The 13,829-nt window shown below is 42.1% G+C and overlaps 1 protein-coding gene across 2 annotated transcripts in view; it reads left to right on the top strand.

The window, feature by feature from the left end:
- Window positions 1-13,829, top strand: part of LOC128977863 (SAM and SH3 domain-containing protein 1-like) — a 574,598-nt gene that overhangs the window by 535,838 nt on the left and 24,931 nt on the right. The window contains exon 9 of one of the 2 annotated variants that reach the window (XM_054395558.1): window positions 10,259-10,391. In XM_054395558.1, the coding sequence (XP_054251533.1) occupies window positions 10,259-10,391 (133 nt within the window). Of the gene's footprint in view, window positions 1-10,258; window positions 10,392-13,829 lie in introns of those variants that run through there. The other variant, XM_054395565.1, reaches the window with a different exon arrangement.

Below are 13,829 nucleotides of genomic sequence, written 5' to 3'. Positions count from 1 at the left end.
ATAACAACTGGCACCAGTACAGGTTAGGGGCTGCCCTGCTGGAAAGCAGCTCCACAGAGAAAGACCTTGGAGTGCTGGTGGACAGCAAGTTCTCCATGGAACAACAATGTGCTCTTGTGGCCAAGAGAGCCAATGGGATCCTAGGATGTATCAAGAAAGGTGTGTCCAGCAGGTCGAGGGAAGTTCTTCTACCTCTCTACTCTGCCCTGGTGAGACCACACCTGGAATACTGTGCCCAGTTTTGGGCTCCCCAGTTCAAGAGAGACAGAGACCTGCTGGAGAGAATCCAGAGAGCCACGAGGATGATTAGGGGACTTGAGCATCTCCCCTATGAAGAGAGACTGAGATCCCTGGGGCTGTTTAGTCTCAAGAAGAGAAGGCTGAGAGGGGATCTGATCAATGTCCATAAATATGTGAGGGGTGGGTGTCAGGAGGAGAGATACACAGTGATAGGACAAGGAACAATGGGTTCAAACTAGAACACAGAAGATTTCACCTCAACGTGAGGAGAAACTTCTTTCCAGTGAGGGTGACAGAGCCCTGGAATAGGTTCCACAGGGGGGTTGTGGAGTCTCCTTCTCTAGAGACTTTCAAAACCCAGCCGGATGCGTTCCTGTGCAGACTATCCTAAGTGATCCTGCTTTGGCAGGGGAGTTGGACCTGATGATCTCTTGAGGTCCCTTCCAATCTCTGATATACTGTGATACTGTGATCTTATTGATGGATTCTTAAAATGTTTAACCACTTAGTAACATTATTATTGCTCATACTGCAGGAGTATTACAGTGAACAAAAAAAAAGCTTTACATTTGGTATAGTCAGTTTGACTTGTTACAGCTAAGCTCAGAGTTAATGCATATTGAGAATCAGTACTGGATATTAATGGAGACTAAGGTATGATGAGTTTTTTAATTTAAACTGTAGTGTTTAAGCTAAAGCAACATGGATACTTTGAGCATTTTGAAAGCTATTCACTGTTAGCCCCTTTTTTCTGTTTTCACAGGACTTAACATTTTTCATAAGGTTCATTTTTCCATGGAAGGCTAAAGGGCAGAAGAGGATGTTACTGTGTTTCAGTCGTTGGAGAGGTTGTTGCCACTTCCAGGCCTGTGAAGTAACAGAAAGGAGCACCGAGCATGGCTATGAATGAGTGCAGGGCTTTCATCTTTGCTCCAAAGAGTCTGGTGGCCCAACTTTTGTTGTATTTGATGTTATATTTATTATTACCATCCAAGGTCCTATAATACTTTCAGTGCTTACTTACAATGAAGAAAGAGCCTATAATAAGATACGGCTTCAAAATTCCCCTGCTATGTGCCTTCCCCAAGGACCTATCCTGGGAAGTGCTGGCTGCCTTCCTTCTCTGCTCATCTCAGGGAAGGTGTCTGTCACCTCTCAGTGAAAGCTAGCAGCAGCAGAATTGCAACAAATTTTGTTATGCTTTTTTCTCTTTCTCAATCCATGCATAAGAGTAGGATTTCCCATGGGTATAGTACTACAAAAACCTTTATGAGAGAAGCACAAGTTGTCATTACCGTTCCCAGAACACAACACAAAGATTTTAATACAGTCAGAACTGTAATAGTGATAGCAGAACAAAAGACAATCCACGTGTTTATATTTGGTTTGCTAGAACACTCTAATGATTTTTTTCCAGGACACTTTAGAATTTTCAGGAGAAATACACTTATTTAGGAATAGAACTATAGCATTTCTTGAAGAATTATTTACTATTAACAACCTGCCCATTGTCACCACAGGGTTGTACTGAGTAGTTGGCAGAAATGTATGCCAAGTATAAAACCTCCTGCTTATTGCCAGTAGAAGTTTCTCCTGTGGATGTGAGGACTGGATGTAATAAGTCTGTCATAAGGTCTCTGAGAAAAGTCTTCCTGCTGTCATGACTCAGAGAAGACAGCTTACAGTAACATGCATGCAGTGACTGTAATTAAGTGACTTCAAAATCTCTTCTGTTTTGACTGCATTCAGACAAGCTCTACTGATTTCCTTTACCACGAAATGTTTGGTCATGTATTTGGGGAGGGTGGGAGATGGGAAGGCAAATTAATTTAATATATTAAGTCTAACACATTACTTGGCTTCTTTGTATGCCTTTTTGCCCTTAGATAGCTGTCTAATTTCTCTGCTTATTAGCTAGAGGGGTGGGGACAGTGGTGTTTTCCTATTCTCCCTACATGCATCAGCCAGCAGGAGATGCTGTAATCCATGGTGTGGTTTCCCTGCCCCCATCTTTTCTGAGACCAAGCCTATTAAATTGCAACAAAGCCTTGCTTAGATCAAGACTTGGGAATCTCAAAAGCCATGTGTTTCACTGCCCTATTTGGCAGACCCAGGCTGAATAATCTTTGCTTGTGGTACAACAGAAAATTTTAATTGCACTCCTGTCAGTTACCACTTGCCTTCTGTCCCTGCTGCTCATGTTTCCTTCCTCACACTTAGAATGCTAACATTAATAGTTTAATTGCTTGAAAATACTGTAAGAATGTAATTTAAGTTACTACACACTTCTTTTTTTCCTCTGATATTAATTCTACTGTATTTCATGTATTGCTGTTGCACCCTTAGTTTTCTAATACATGGAGAGGTTAGTTTGCAGTGCCAGTGGTGTACTCCATTCATTAATAGCAGAGCCTACAGCAAAGAATAAGGATTCTCCCCAGGCCCTCTTAGCCTTGCCAGAAGACAAGATGCAGCTGAGAACGCCTTGTTAGAGACTCTTTCCCATGCATAGAGGAGTCTGCAGGACAGTTGGAAAGGAATGCTGTATTGTAACCGATACAGAATAATGTAATACAGAGCTTCATTCTGCCACATGTAACTATGACAAGTGGTACATGAGTACAATTGCAATGTCATTAAAATTAATTCTGCTAATCAGTGAGAGAAACGCTTTGCCATGAGGAAATGTGTCTGGCTTGCAGATGCAAACATTGGCAGTGTGCTTCTCAAAAGTATTTTACTAAAACCTGGAAACAGTTAACATCTAGGAATTTTCCTAAGCAGCTATTCTAGCATCAAGACAGACCTCCTGAGAGAATTAAATTCTTGTACTCCAGTTATGACAGATATTTCCCAGTAATTTCAGCAAGCAGTGTCGTCACCAGGTAATGTGCAATATATCTTTCACCGAAGTAGCCATTGGATGATCATTTGATTTCCTTGTAGGTAATCACAGATCAAACCCAAACATGGTTACCTGGGGTGGCTGACACTTCTGTTCTAAGTTTTAGACTTATACAGACCTTGCAATTCATGCTCTTGAAGTTAGTTATGTGATGTGGCAAACAAACATTTATGACCTTTGTTAATTTTCTCTAAAATTTTAGAGGCCTTTATTTGCAATGTCAGGATGTGATACAGCTTATCACATGTGAGCTTCATGCTTTTCTGTAAACAACCTCTGCAAGGATTACAGTTTGCAAGGCTTTCTTAATGAAACCCAAAACCTCAAGTTACAAAGCCCCAAACTTAGACTGTTTCACTCAACTTTTAGGGGAATCTGGAATACATTTCAAGGAAATGACTGTCGTGTTTCATTTGATGTGGGCTGGTATGTTATTGAAATTGGAGAACGCCTGCTAGTTTTATCTGAAGCTTAGAATTTTCCATAGGGTTTTACATCAGAGTTTTGAGGCTAAAGTAATTCGAGGGTAAGAACCCAGCTACAACACACCAGTAAATCTTGTTTACATGGCAGCTATGGAGTCAAAAGGCTATGTGCAGTCACTAGTACAAAGATGGAGAAATCAAAAAAGAATATTTGGCTAGGTGGCGCATTAAAATTAGCCAGTCATCAAAGGAAGTAGATGTGTAGTCCTGCTGTGATTTCACCGAGGCAAATCCAGATTAATGGGCCATTGATGATAAGTCCCGAGTAAAGAGAATCTTTTCTTGGCTTAAAGAGGGTGCTGTTGGGGTATGCCTTTGCTACTGCTTTCCACCACTGGATAGCAGTACTTGTCATTAGAAGTTTTGGTCCATGTTTTCTTCTGCTCTGAGAAGCATTGTCCAAATTCTAGGTTTGTCCCAAAGTCTGGGAATAGGTAAGGTTGACTACAAGAGGAGTGCTCTTTTACTTGAGTATCTCTGAGTCTGTTTTTTCAGAAAGGGAAGTCTGAGCCCAGCCTAAGAGGAGAATTTGGAAGTTACACTACAATGCTTCATAAAGCTACAACATGGCAAATTCTAGACCAGTCTGAGTTTCCTGAATTGAACATCATTTGCCTTTCCAGTTCTTAGTGATGTTCTCTTTTATGGCACTGAAATTAAGGGGGAAAGGGGAGGGAAAAGTATCTAAGTTTACTAATTTTAAAAAACATTTAAACAAGGTTTATTTTTCTGTCAAATTAGCCCTTTATAAAGGGGAATTCTGGGCAGGGGGTGTGTTTGAAAAAAAAAAAAAAAGTAAAAGCGAAAAAAAGATGGTAAAGGGCTTAAGCTATATTTCCTATAGACACAGGCCCCACTCTGGCAGTTATGTTTGAGGGTCAGTCTTCGTCCTAGTTTCGCAGAGATTCTCTGTATTTTTTTTCTTTCACTGAAATTCCATAGACAGTAATTAAGGAACTGGAGGCCAGCAAGAGGTCAGCAATCCTTCGTCAGTGAAAACAGGGATTGTTTGCCATGTACAACACTCCCTTTTTTCCTTGTGGTGAATAGAAGATTTGCTTAGAGCTGATGACTTATGCCTTTCTTGCAAGTTATGCAGCTAGCGAGTAACTGGGGGAATCAATCAGTGAGCAGAAAACAGCTAATTGAGTCCAGCATCACACTTTTTTCTTCTTTACATGTTCAGCACTGGAATTGGAGCCAGTTTGGTGTCTGATAATGTAACTCCAGAGAAGAGGCATTCTGTGCGCAGGATTCAGAGCGAATACAATACTTAAGAAGAAGGGTCTGCTTCTAAATTTTAGGGTTACGAAGCTGACAGCAGTTGAGGACTCAGGGGGAATTACTCGAAAACTGAGCTTTAGGCTTATAAATGCCGAAGCTGGTAAGTCACCGAGCATGTAGAGTGATGTGGAAAGGATGTGCCTCCTGTTTCAGAGAGGGAGAAAAAGAAAAGGCTTTTGTGGTTATTCTTAGGAACAGCACAGCATGCATAGTTTTTTTCAGTTCTCCTTTTCTTTTCTTTGGGCTTTTAAGTTCTTTTCTGTTCTATTTTCCTGCCTCTGGTTTTACCCAGGCATCTTCAATTTAAAAAAAAAAAAAAAAAAGTTAGAATGGTTGGGGGTTTTGGTGGATATAATGCCTGCTACAGAGAAAGAAGAAAGGACACGTGTATCCACATCTCCTAAAGGGAACAGCAAAATCTCTTTGTATTTATGATGGCGCTCGTAGTTCTGAAGTGAGCTAGCCAGGACTGAGGGATATGGTGTGTCTGAATGTGGGGGTTTTCCCCCACTTTACTGACAAGAATTGTCTGATAGCTGGAAATAATTACAGTTTGGACTTAATCAGATATTAAGAGATTTCCTTGTTTCTTAGAAGGAAAGTTTCCTAGAGATTTCAGTTTGGGGATGAACTGGGCACAAAGCAGATTCTATAATTTTAACATCTCTCTAAATGGCTTCACATAGCTCGTGTAAAAGTCACATGTGTTTTTGTTTATGGAACTGAAGCAGATTAATCGGTTATGATAGGTTTAACTGCCTATTGTCCTAGAGTTTCTTAAGCACTTTTGCTATGACTTAACTAGAAGGCTTTGCCTACCTTGTATTTTTTAAGGGCTGCTGCTGTAACTCTGAAGCCCTGCTGAAAGCTGACTATTTCTGGTTTGCATCTTGTGAATTAATTCCAGGCACCCTAATAAATGTTAATTCTTTCTGTGTGCATGTGTGTGAAGCACTAATTCAAAAGGGGAGGTTAGGATTGTTATTTCTGTGGCATGTGAAATGGGATGTATGTAAAGAGCAGCAGAGCAAGACATGTGCCCTGCCTCCAGAGCAGGCAGCAGCAGCAAAGAACCTACATGAGAAAAGAGGACTAGAGAGCAAAGAGGGCAGCAGGAGCAGAGCTGTAGCAAGCTCTTTGAATATCAAAGTACATGTGCTAATTTTGTATTTGTTCCTGAATGTAAGGCCTTTTACTTTGATCTGGGATACAAGATGATGCAAAGTGTGGCCTTTAATGGTGCATGAGTAGGAAAAGTTTTCCAAACAGAATTGATGCTAGAGGTGGGCAAGGGAATTGATCTCTCCAAGATTTGTGGTCTCATTTTTTAGCAGTGAAGAGCTGGGTGGTGGGGATGGGCCTTAGCCTCTACACCAGTTTCCAGCCATGTGGTACGTGGTGGCTGCAGTCCTCTGCATGCAGTCCTTGATATTTCCAGATGCTGTTAATTTAGTCCCTGTTTCCCTGTAGTCCTTTGCACATTTGTGCAGCCAAGCTCTCCAAGCTGGCAGGTTTCCGTACCGTGAGAGCATTGCAGATGTGTTGGGGATGCACTTGCTCCAAGCGGCATGGGGAAAAGCGACTCCACCCAGCCAGCCCTGCCAAGGGGCCCTGTAGGCTTCGCTGGGTCCCCGGCAGCCTGGCTGAGCACTGCGCTCTCTTAAAAGCAAGCGCGATTTTTGTGCATTGGCCTTGGCCAATTTGTTATGGTTTGAGGCTGTGGAGCCAGCTGTCTGCAATCTGATGTAATGTTGCCCTGGAAACCAGAAATGAAACACTTAAGCGTTCACCACAGAATTACTACATACAGCATTAGCCAAAATAATTAAAAGTTGAGCCATATGGGCTTTCCGATGGAAAAATTTGGAGTGGAAGAGATGGAAGTTGTTCCTATTTGCAGTACTGCAAATCCATTTGTTTTCCCCTTGGAGCACAGGGAGAGGCCTGTTCCAGCGTGGTGTGGGGGCAGAGTGAGATGGAGGGGCCTGGCTGTTTTACCAGCACTTGAACAACACTGTGGCTTGGCCTAACAGGACACCCGGCCATATGCCAGGGGTCAGGAGGCATTGTCAGAGGGGGATGCAGGATGTCCTCCTCCTGTGCCAGAGAGCCTCAAGCCTAGTGTCTTGCAGCTGCATCCTTCCGTCTTTGACAGACTGTGTCTACCCTTTTGCAGTGCTGCAGCTCACAGAAGCGCATGTTAAGCAGGGAGAGGGCAAGAGAGGGGCTGGCAGCCAGCTGCATCAAAACCCTGTGCCAAGGCCTAGCTGCTAGAGCTGTCAAGGAGCCATTTGCCTGGCCCACCACACATTGGGGAGATTGGAATGATTTTTCCCATCTAAAGTCAGGGACAGCCACCAAAAAACCCAATTTGGTCACCATGGAAGTAGGGTGGTTACAGTGGGTCAGGGAAGTCAAAGCATCAGAGTTCAGTGATTTCCAGAAATGTCAGTTATGGTCTGAATGCTTTACATTTCTGTTTTCTGTTTAACATTAGCTGTAAAAGAAAACATTACTTGAGCTGGAAAATTAAGCTCTGTTTCCCATGTGCCAAAATGGAAACTTCTGATAATTTAAGACCTTTTTTAAAAAAACAGTTTCAAAAACAGGAAGAAAATCAAAAGTAGCCTGTTTTTTCAAAATGGTGTAGTTGTCAAACAATCAGCATTACCTAACAAGGATGTTTCCTAGGTGGCACCACTGGGGTAGTCACCAATGTTTTAGGCCTTTTTGCATAAACTTACTAGCCATCCTTTTCCTTCACTTTTCCATGCCAAATGCTACGCATTATGATAGGAAATAGGCTACTGGGGAAAGACTGACTTTGATTAGTCAATCCATTCTCTAGTGGCCCCTGTTGTTATTGCCTGTTCTTGCCTGTTTTGTCTGAGCATCAACTCCAGGAAATGTTTGTCACTGCCTGCAGAGGACCCCATCTCAAAGAGCGCTGGGAGTCCTGAAACAGCAAGGAAAGCCAGTCGGCACTTTATTATAATGAGACTTCATTTATTCTGAGGTGTGTTGGGGACTCCATGTACTACTAACTCATATTTGATGTTGGTGCTTTGTGCTGAGGCTATTTTGGTGCTTGCTTTCGCAGTAGTAGTTGTGAATGCAAATGCTAGATACTGTAAAAGCTTTTGTTGTCATTGAGTCTTCATAACCCTGCAGGGGACTGCTCTTTATTGGATACCAATACATAGTGCAAAAGTAAGAGTAGTTTTGTATTCTTTGATGAAATCCTAGGTGAAAGGACCAGGTATGACCATTCTCTAGGTCTTGCAGAGCTCAGAGTTTTACAAACAGTAGTATTGCAATCCAAGGGTGTACAAAAAATAATGATGGAAAGCAACAACTTAGAGTAACTACATTTAAAATATCTCAACTGCAGAATATGCATGGTGGTTGCTTGCCAGAATGCACTTAATGGCCTAAGAATGGCATCTTGACTAAACTTCTTGATAAGGTCAATAATCTATCCATCATCTTATCTAAATATGTCTGTCTTGCTGACATGTCACTAAGTTATCCCAGCCATAATCTCTGAATTAATGCTCATCTTGCTGCTTAATTTATCTTGATATAAAGAAGTCTGTTACTCCTCTTTACAGTCTGTTTTTTTCCTGAAGGAAGGTTATTAATTACCTAGCCAGCGTGTACCCATAAGAACTGCATTCTTGTGGCTCTTGGATAACAGAATGGTAATTCCATATGTTGTACATTTGGTATTCCTTCTTGTTTTGGAGTAAGATGAAGTTTACCAGGAAACTAGTAATTGATAGTGCCCTTGCAGAAAGTGGATGAAGTTTGCTCTGGTGTGTTTCTGCTGGCCTTGTGAAGTGTATGCCTGTGAGGCAGGCTTTCATAGCTGCCCCAGCTCCTTCAGGCACTGTTTGCTCCCTTTAAAGTGTATCCATGCAATTGCTAATTCATGTCCTGCCCCATGGCATCTACCGTTATTACCGCATCCTGATATTAAAAGTGTATTAGAAAAGCAGAAAGCTTTTTTATATTTGGGCTATCTTATATTCACCCTCTGGATAAGAAAACAGCGTTTCTGCTGGGGAAAAGGAAAGAGTGGCTTTTTTTTTTGTTTGGCTTGCAGTCACTAGGGATTTTTTTTTTTCAAAGTTTATTAAGGGCAAGGAGAAAATAAGGTGAGCACACTGTGGAAATCCATATAGTTATGTTCACAGAAAGTTGATTGAGGATTTTTAGAGCTGTCCATTAAGAATGCAGCAAATTGTCTGGGACCATGGATAAAAACACAACTCCCCTTCCCCTTCCCCTTCCCCTTCCCCTTCCCCTTCCCCTTCCCCTTCCCCTTCCCCTTCCCCTTCCCCTTCCCCTTCCCCTTCCCCTTCCCCTTCCCCTTCCCCCCACATTCCACATTCTGAACTGATTAAAACAGAGGAAGTAGCACACTGAACGTTGGATCTGGCTTGAAAATCGAAGTCATCTTCTCCTTCACAAGGAATGGATTGTTTCAGCTTGTTGTGTCACTGCTGCTGGAGAGACGGGAATTTTTTTTTGTCTCTGTAATGTTTGATACTTGAGGGAAAACAGCTGGAACTCAGCATACTGGATCAGATGCAAAACAAAACGGGATGCTGGGGAATATGGATTGCACTGTATATCTGAAAAGGTCAGAGTTTTCCCTTGGTCAGTGCTGGAGGAATGCTGTGTCCCTCTTAATTCCAGCCTCGAGAGCCTTCAGGAGGAGTGTAGGGAGCAGGGAGGAGGAAAGGAATATTTTGTAGCTGTGGCAGTTCGTGAGCGAGGCAGATGAGGTCTCCTCCTTCCTTTTCCTTTCCATCCCTTTCTTGTGCTGCTGGTTTTGATTTTCTGGGAAGACGAGGGGGAAGAAAAAGAGAAGTCGTCAATAACAGAGCTGCAGTTTGGAGTGGCTGTTTATAACCAGGTTTAAACAGCAAGTTCTGAGATGCCAGACAGACCAGTGACTGACCCAAACCGCAGAAGCATAACTGGTATGGTAAGAAGAGCCCTGGGAAAGAGCCCTGCCTGAAACGTACTAAGAGAGGACGTGGAAGTAGTTATTACACAATGCATGGGAAGAAAGACAAGGGCAGGAATGCATTTCACTGCCTAGGATCTTACGTTGCACAGATTTAGAAATCAAAATGGTATGTCATGCTTTCAGAAAAAGAAAATAAAACAAAGAAAAAAAATCAGCAACTTAATTGCTTCTGTCCGAGCTGAAAATACAACACCAGTTTACAGTGCTGCATTGACACAGTGCAGCAGATGAACTGGGTTAACTTAACTTGAAGGAGCAAGCCATGGAACTACTACTTTATTAATATTCCCTTTGTTTCTTTGCCAGTCAAGAGAACAATCTGATGATGAAACAGAGGAGTCAGTGAAGTTTAAGAGGTTGCACAAGCTGGTGAATTCTACTCGAAGAGTCAGGAAGAAACTCATAAGAGTGGAAGAAATGAAAAAACCCAGCACAGAAGGTAAAAAGCAATGTGCATATGGTTAAAATTGCATGTGTGAATACGTTTCTGCTGAGAAAGCGAAGGGCTGGGGAAGTGGGGGTGGAATGTTCCTAAGGGATGGTAGGAAAAACTGCCTCGTCTATGGTGCATGCCTTACCCAAATAATTGCATTTTGAGGCTGTGGAAGGATGAAAGGGACAGGCTGCGATGTGGTTACTGCTGATCTCCTGGTATTCCCAGAGCAGCACTGGAGAGTCTTTCATTAAGAGATTAGAACTTGGTTTATGTTTTATGCCTTATACTGGGGAGGGAATGATAGTAGGACCAATCCCAGCTGGGTGCCTCACAGGCTCAGCAAGGAGGTAAGCAGAGCTGCCACAGTGTTTCCCCCTTCTCCGAGGCCTTGAACAGCACACAGGTGAAGCTAGTTTTGGGAGGGTAGTGGCTTGCTGGTGGTACAGTTAACACTACATGGCATCATCCAGTGGCAAAAGTACAGAAACTCTATCGACATTCTTGTGGGATAGCAACTGCCTCGTGTAATATTAACTCCTACTTCTAGGGCAGCCTGCTTGCAGTTTGGCTGCTGAATAAGCCCTGCTGCCAAGAAAGAGGGGGAGAGAAGGGAGGAGGAGGAGGAGGAGGGTGGAGAAACAGGAAACAGAATTAAGCTCCTGGGAAGCCATGCCACAGAATTAACTCTGAATGACCTGTATCCATGTGTGAGCATTCAGATTAACAGAGCCTGAGCCACAGGAGCCTCTGCACAACCCATCTTGAGTCCTCACAGGGATTGTGAGCACATCTCTATTCTAGTGGCCTTCCCAGGATTGTGTGCAGATTCCCCTCAGCTTTGCAGTGTCCTGAGCTGTATTGTGATTCCTTCCTAGTGTCTTGAAGGAGAATGTGTGCATCTGTGGGTATTTGTCAGGAAACTGTTAGCAGATTTATGACCTTGCCTATCTCTCTCCTGCATGGTGATGGTGTTACTGGCTGGCGTGAAAGGCACAGCCAGTCTAGATCTCTGGACTGGACAACTGTCTTGATCTGAAAAGGTGTTACCACCTCATAGGACAAACATAAGCTGGCTTATCTTGGAAGCAAAAACATGATTTATGAGAAAGTGCAATGAGAACAGGGTTATTTCTCCCCTGCTCTGGGGAGGGGACCTATCACACCCCCCTCCCTCCCTATGGGCCTGCGGGAAGCTGCAGGGAGCAATCTGCCAGAGGCTCCAGGAGTGGGAATAGCTGCCAGCATCACAGGGACCGCTGGGTGTGCAGACACCTTCTTACAATTTGAACAGCCTTTCTCTTCAGCATGTTAATTGTCTTTTTTGCTCTGTATTCCCTCTTACAGCACTTCACCTCCTTATTTCCTTTTCTCCTTCAGTTTTTCACTCAAGTGTCCCAGTTCCTTCCAGATTGCTTTTTTCCCCCCACTGTTTTCCACCCCTGCACCTCAAAGAAAAACTAACTGAATTACAGTTGTCTCCAGAAAAGTATGCTCTTCATCCTTCTTTCTCCATCTCTTGCCTGTCTTCTCTTTTAACTCCAGACTGTTCTGAGTAAATTATCTATAGCTAAGACTTTGCCCTTTTTTATCACTCTGGAATTCCTTTATATATTGGCTCTTGGGAAACAGTATTGAAACCAGTTATTCCTAAATAACAAAGTGGATAGCTTCTGCATAACTTCTACACAAGCAGAAGGCCATTAAGTAGCCAAGGCTACATTAGGAGTCTATCTATGACTTTTCTTTCAGTCAATTCTCCCCACACTCAAGTTTTCATGTGGCAAATGAAATGCTTATAAATGTTGTCCATCACCATATCTCATAATGTAGTTCTATATTCCCATTTGGATATGTCAGAGGGCTGTGCAAGATCACAAAAAAATACTGTGGTCAGATTTGGGGATTGCTGTCTGGCCTTCCAAGTTATCTGTGATTGACTGGACCAGTTCTTGAGCTGCTTGTTGCTGTTACTTGCATCTGTGTTACAAATGTGAAGTAATGTGAAATTCTAGATAGCTAGGGGTTTGAGGAGCTGGCTGTGAAATTTGATGGAGTAAATCAGTAAAACTGCAATAAATTCAGCAGTGTTCAACAGCCTTTAACAAAATGTGAGAGTAAGCTTGGTTTGAAAACTGACATTCAGTTCCCCAGTAGAAAGATTCTTACTAATCTTCAAAACTTTCTTCACAAAGAACAACTTTTCCAAATTTTACATTCCTATAGTTTTTAAAGAAAATATACTAGTCTTAGATTCTTCTCCCACATTTCTACTATCAACTCTATTATCACACTAAATATACATCTGGATGGTCACTAGAATGTGCCAGTAACTGCGTCTGTGTGTATTTTGGGTTAGTGTGCTCCTAGAGAGCTAAATAACTGAAGGTTCCTAATTCCTGGGCACCATTTTTATATAGCATTTAAAACTAAATCACATCTACATCTGTGTTGTTATGGCTTTGTGTCATGGATTCACTCCAAATAACATCTGTTGCAGTGTTGATACACCATGCATATTTTACAAGTTGTTTAAAAACATATTTACTCAGTGGACTAAAATTGTTTATCAGCACATACTGAGTCCCAGAGGAATGTCTGTTTTCTGTTTAAATTGAGAGGCAGAGGGAAATAAGAGCAAGTTGGACAGTCTGATCTCTAGTCTAGAGACCTACCTCAGAAAAGTTCTCAAGAGTGAAAGTTGTGTGTGAGATGTGATCCACTGTCCCTTCATCGGCAACACTGAGTTTTGTCTTGATGCTGTAAAACAGCATCTTAGGTTTCAGCAATAACATATCAAACGTGTTTTGCCAACACTGAACTGAAGGTGAGACAAGAAGCTTGTACACAGCAGCTATTATTCTTTCATATTGAAATTTGTCCCGTTTTGAGTTTAGGAAATCATAGGTGTTTTAGTAATAGTTCAAATTTTGCTCTGCTGCAAGACTGTGGAAGTAATCAAAGATGAAGGGAAAGTTCAGTCAAGCAAAAAATTATTTTGGAAAAGAATAAATACAAACACATATCTTTGTGTGTGTCTGATGCATAACTATGAATAATATGAAATTTGTGAGGCAGGACTGAGGAGGATGTAAACTCTTGTTTGACTCTGTCCTTGTTACTGCATCTAATACCTGAGCCTATACTTTGCTGCACCAGATAAAATTTTCTTACATTTTAAGAGGAATTTCAGGTCCTTTATTCCCTTCTCTGTGCTCTGAGAAGGAGGCCTGACTGTTTGCCCATATCCAGTAACTTGCATGGCAAAAAGTCTTCTTCCCTTTCTGTGAATATACATTTGGTGAAAAGGAAGTATTTCTGTCATTACCAGGACACTGTCGAAATTGGCACACCTTCTATTTGACCAGGTTCTTTTTGTTTGCATGCGTTTTAAGCCAGTTCTATGTGATTAAAATTGGTGCCTCTTCCCCCATTAAAATCAAA

The sequence above is a fragment of the Indicator indicator genome, chromosome 2, assembly GCF_027791375.1.
Source record: "Indicator indicator isolate 239-I01 chromosome 2, UM_Iind_1.1, whole genome shotgun sequence".
NCBI lineage: Eukaryota > Metazoa > Chordata > Aves > Piciformes > Indicatoridae > Indicator > Indicator indicator.
Note: the sequence above shows the minus strand (reverse complement) of the source record. Positions and strands in the feature narration are given on the sequence as shown.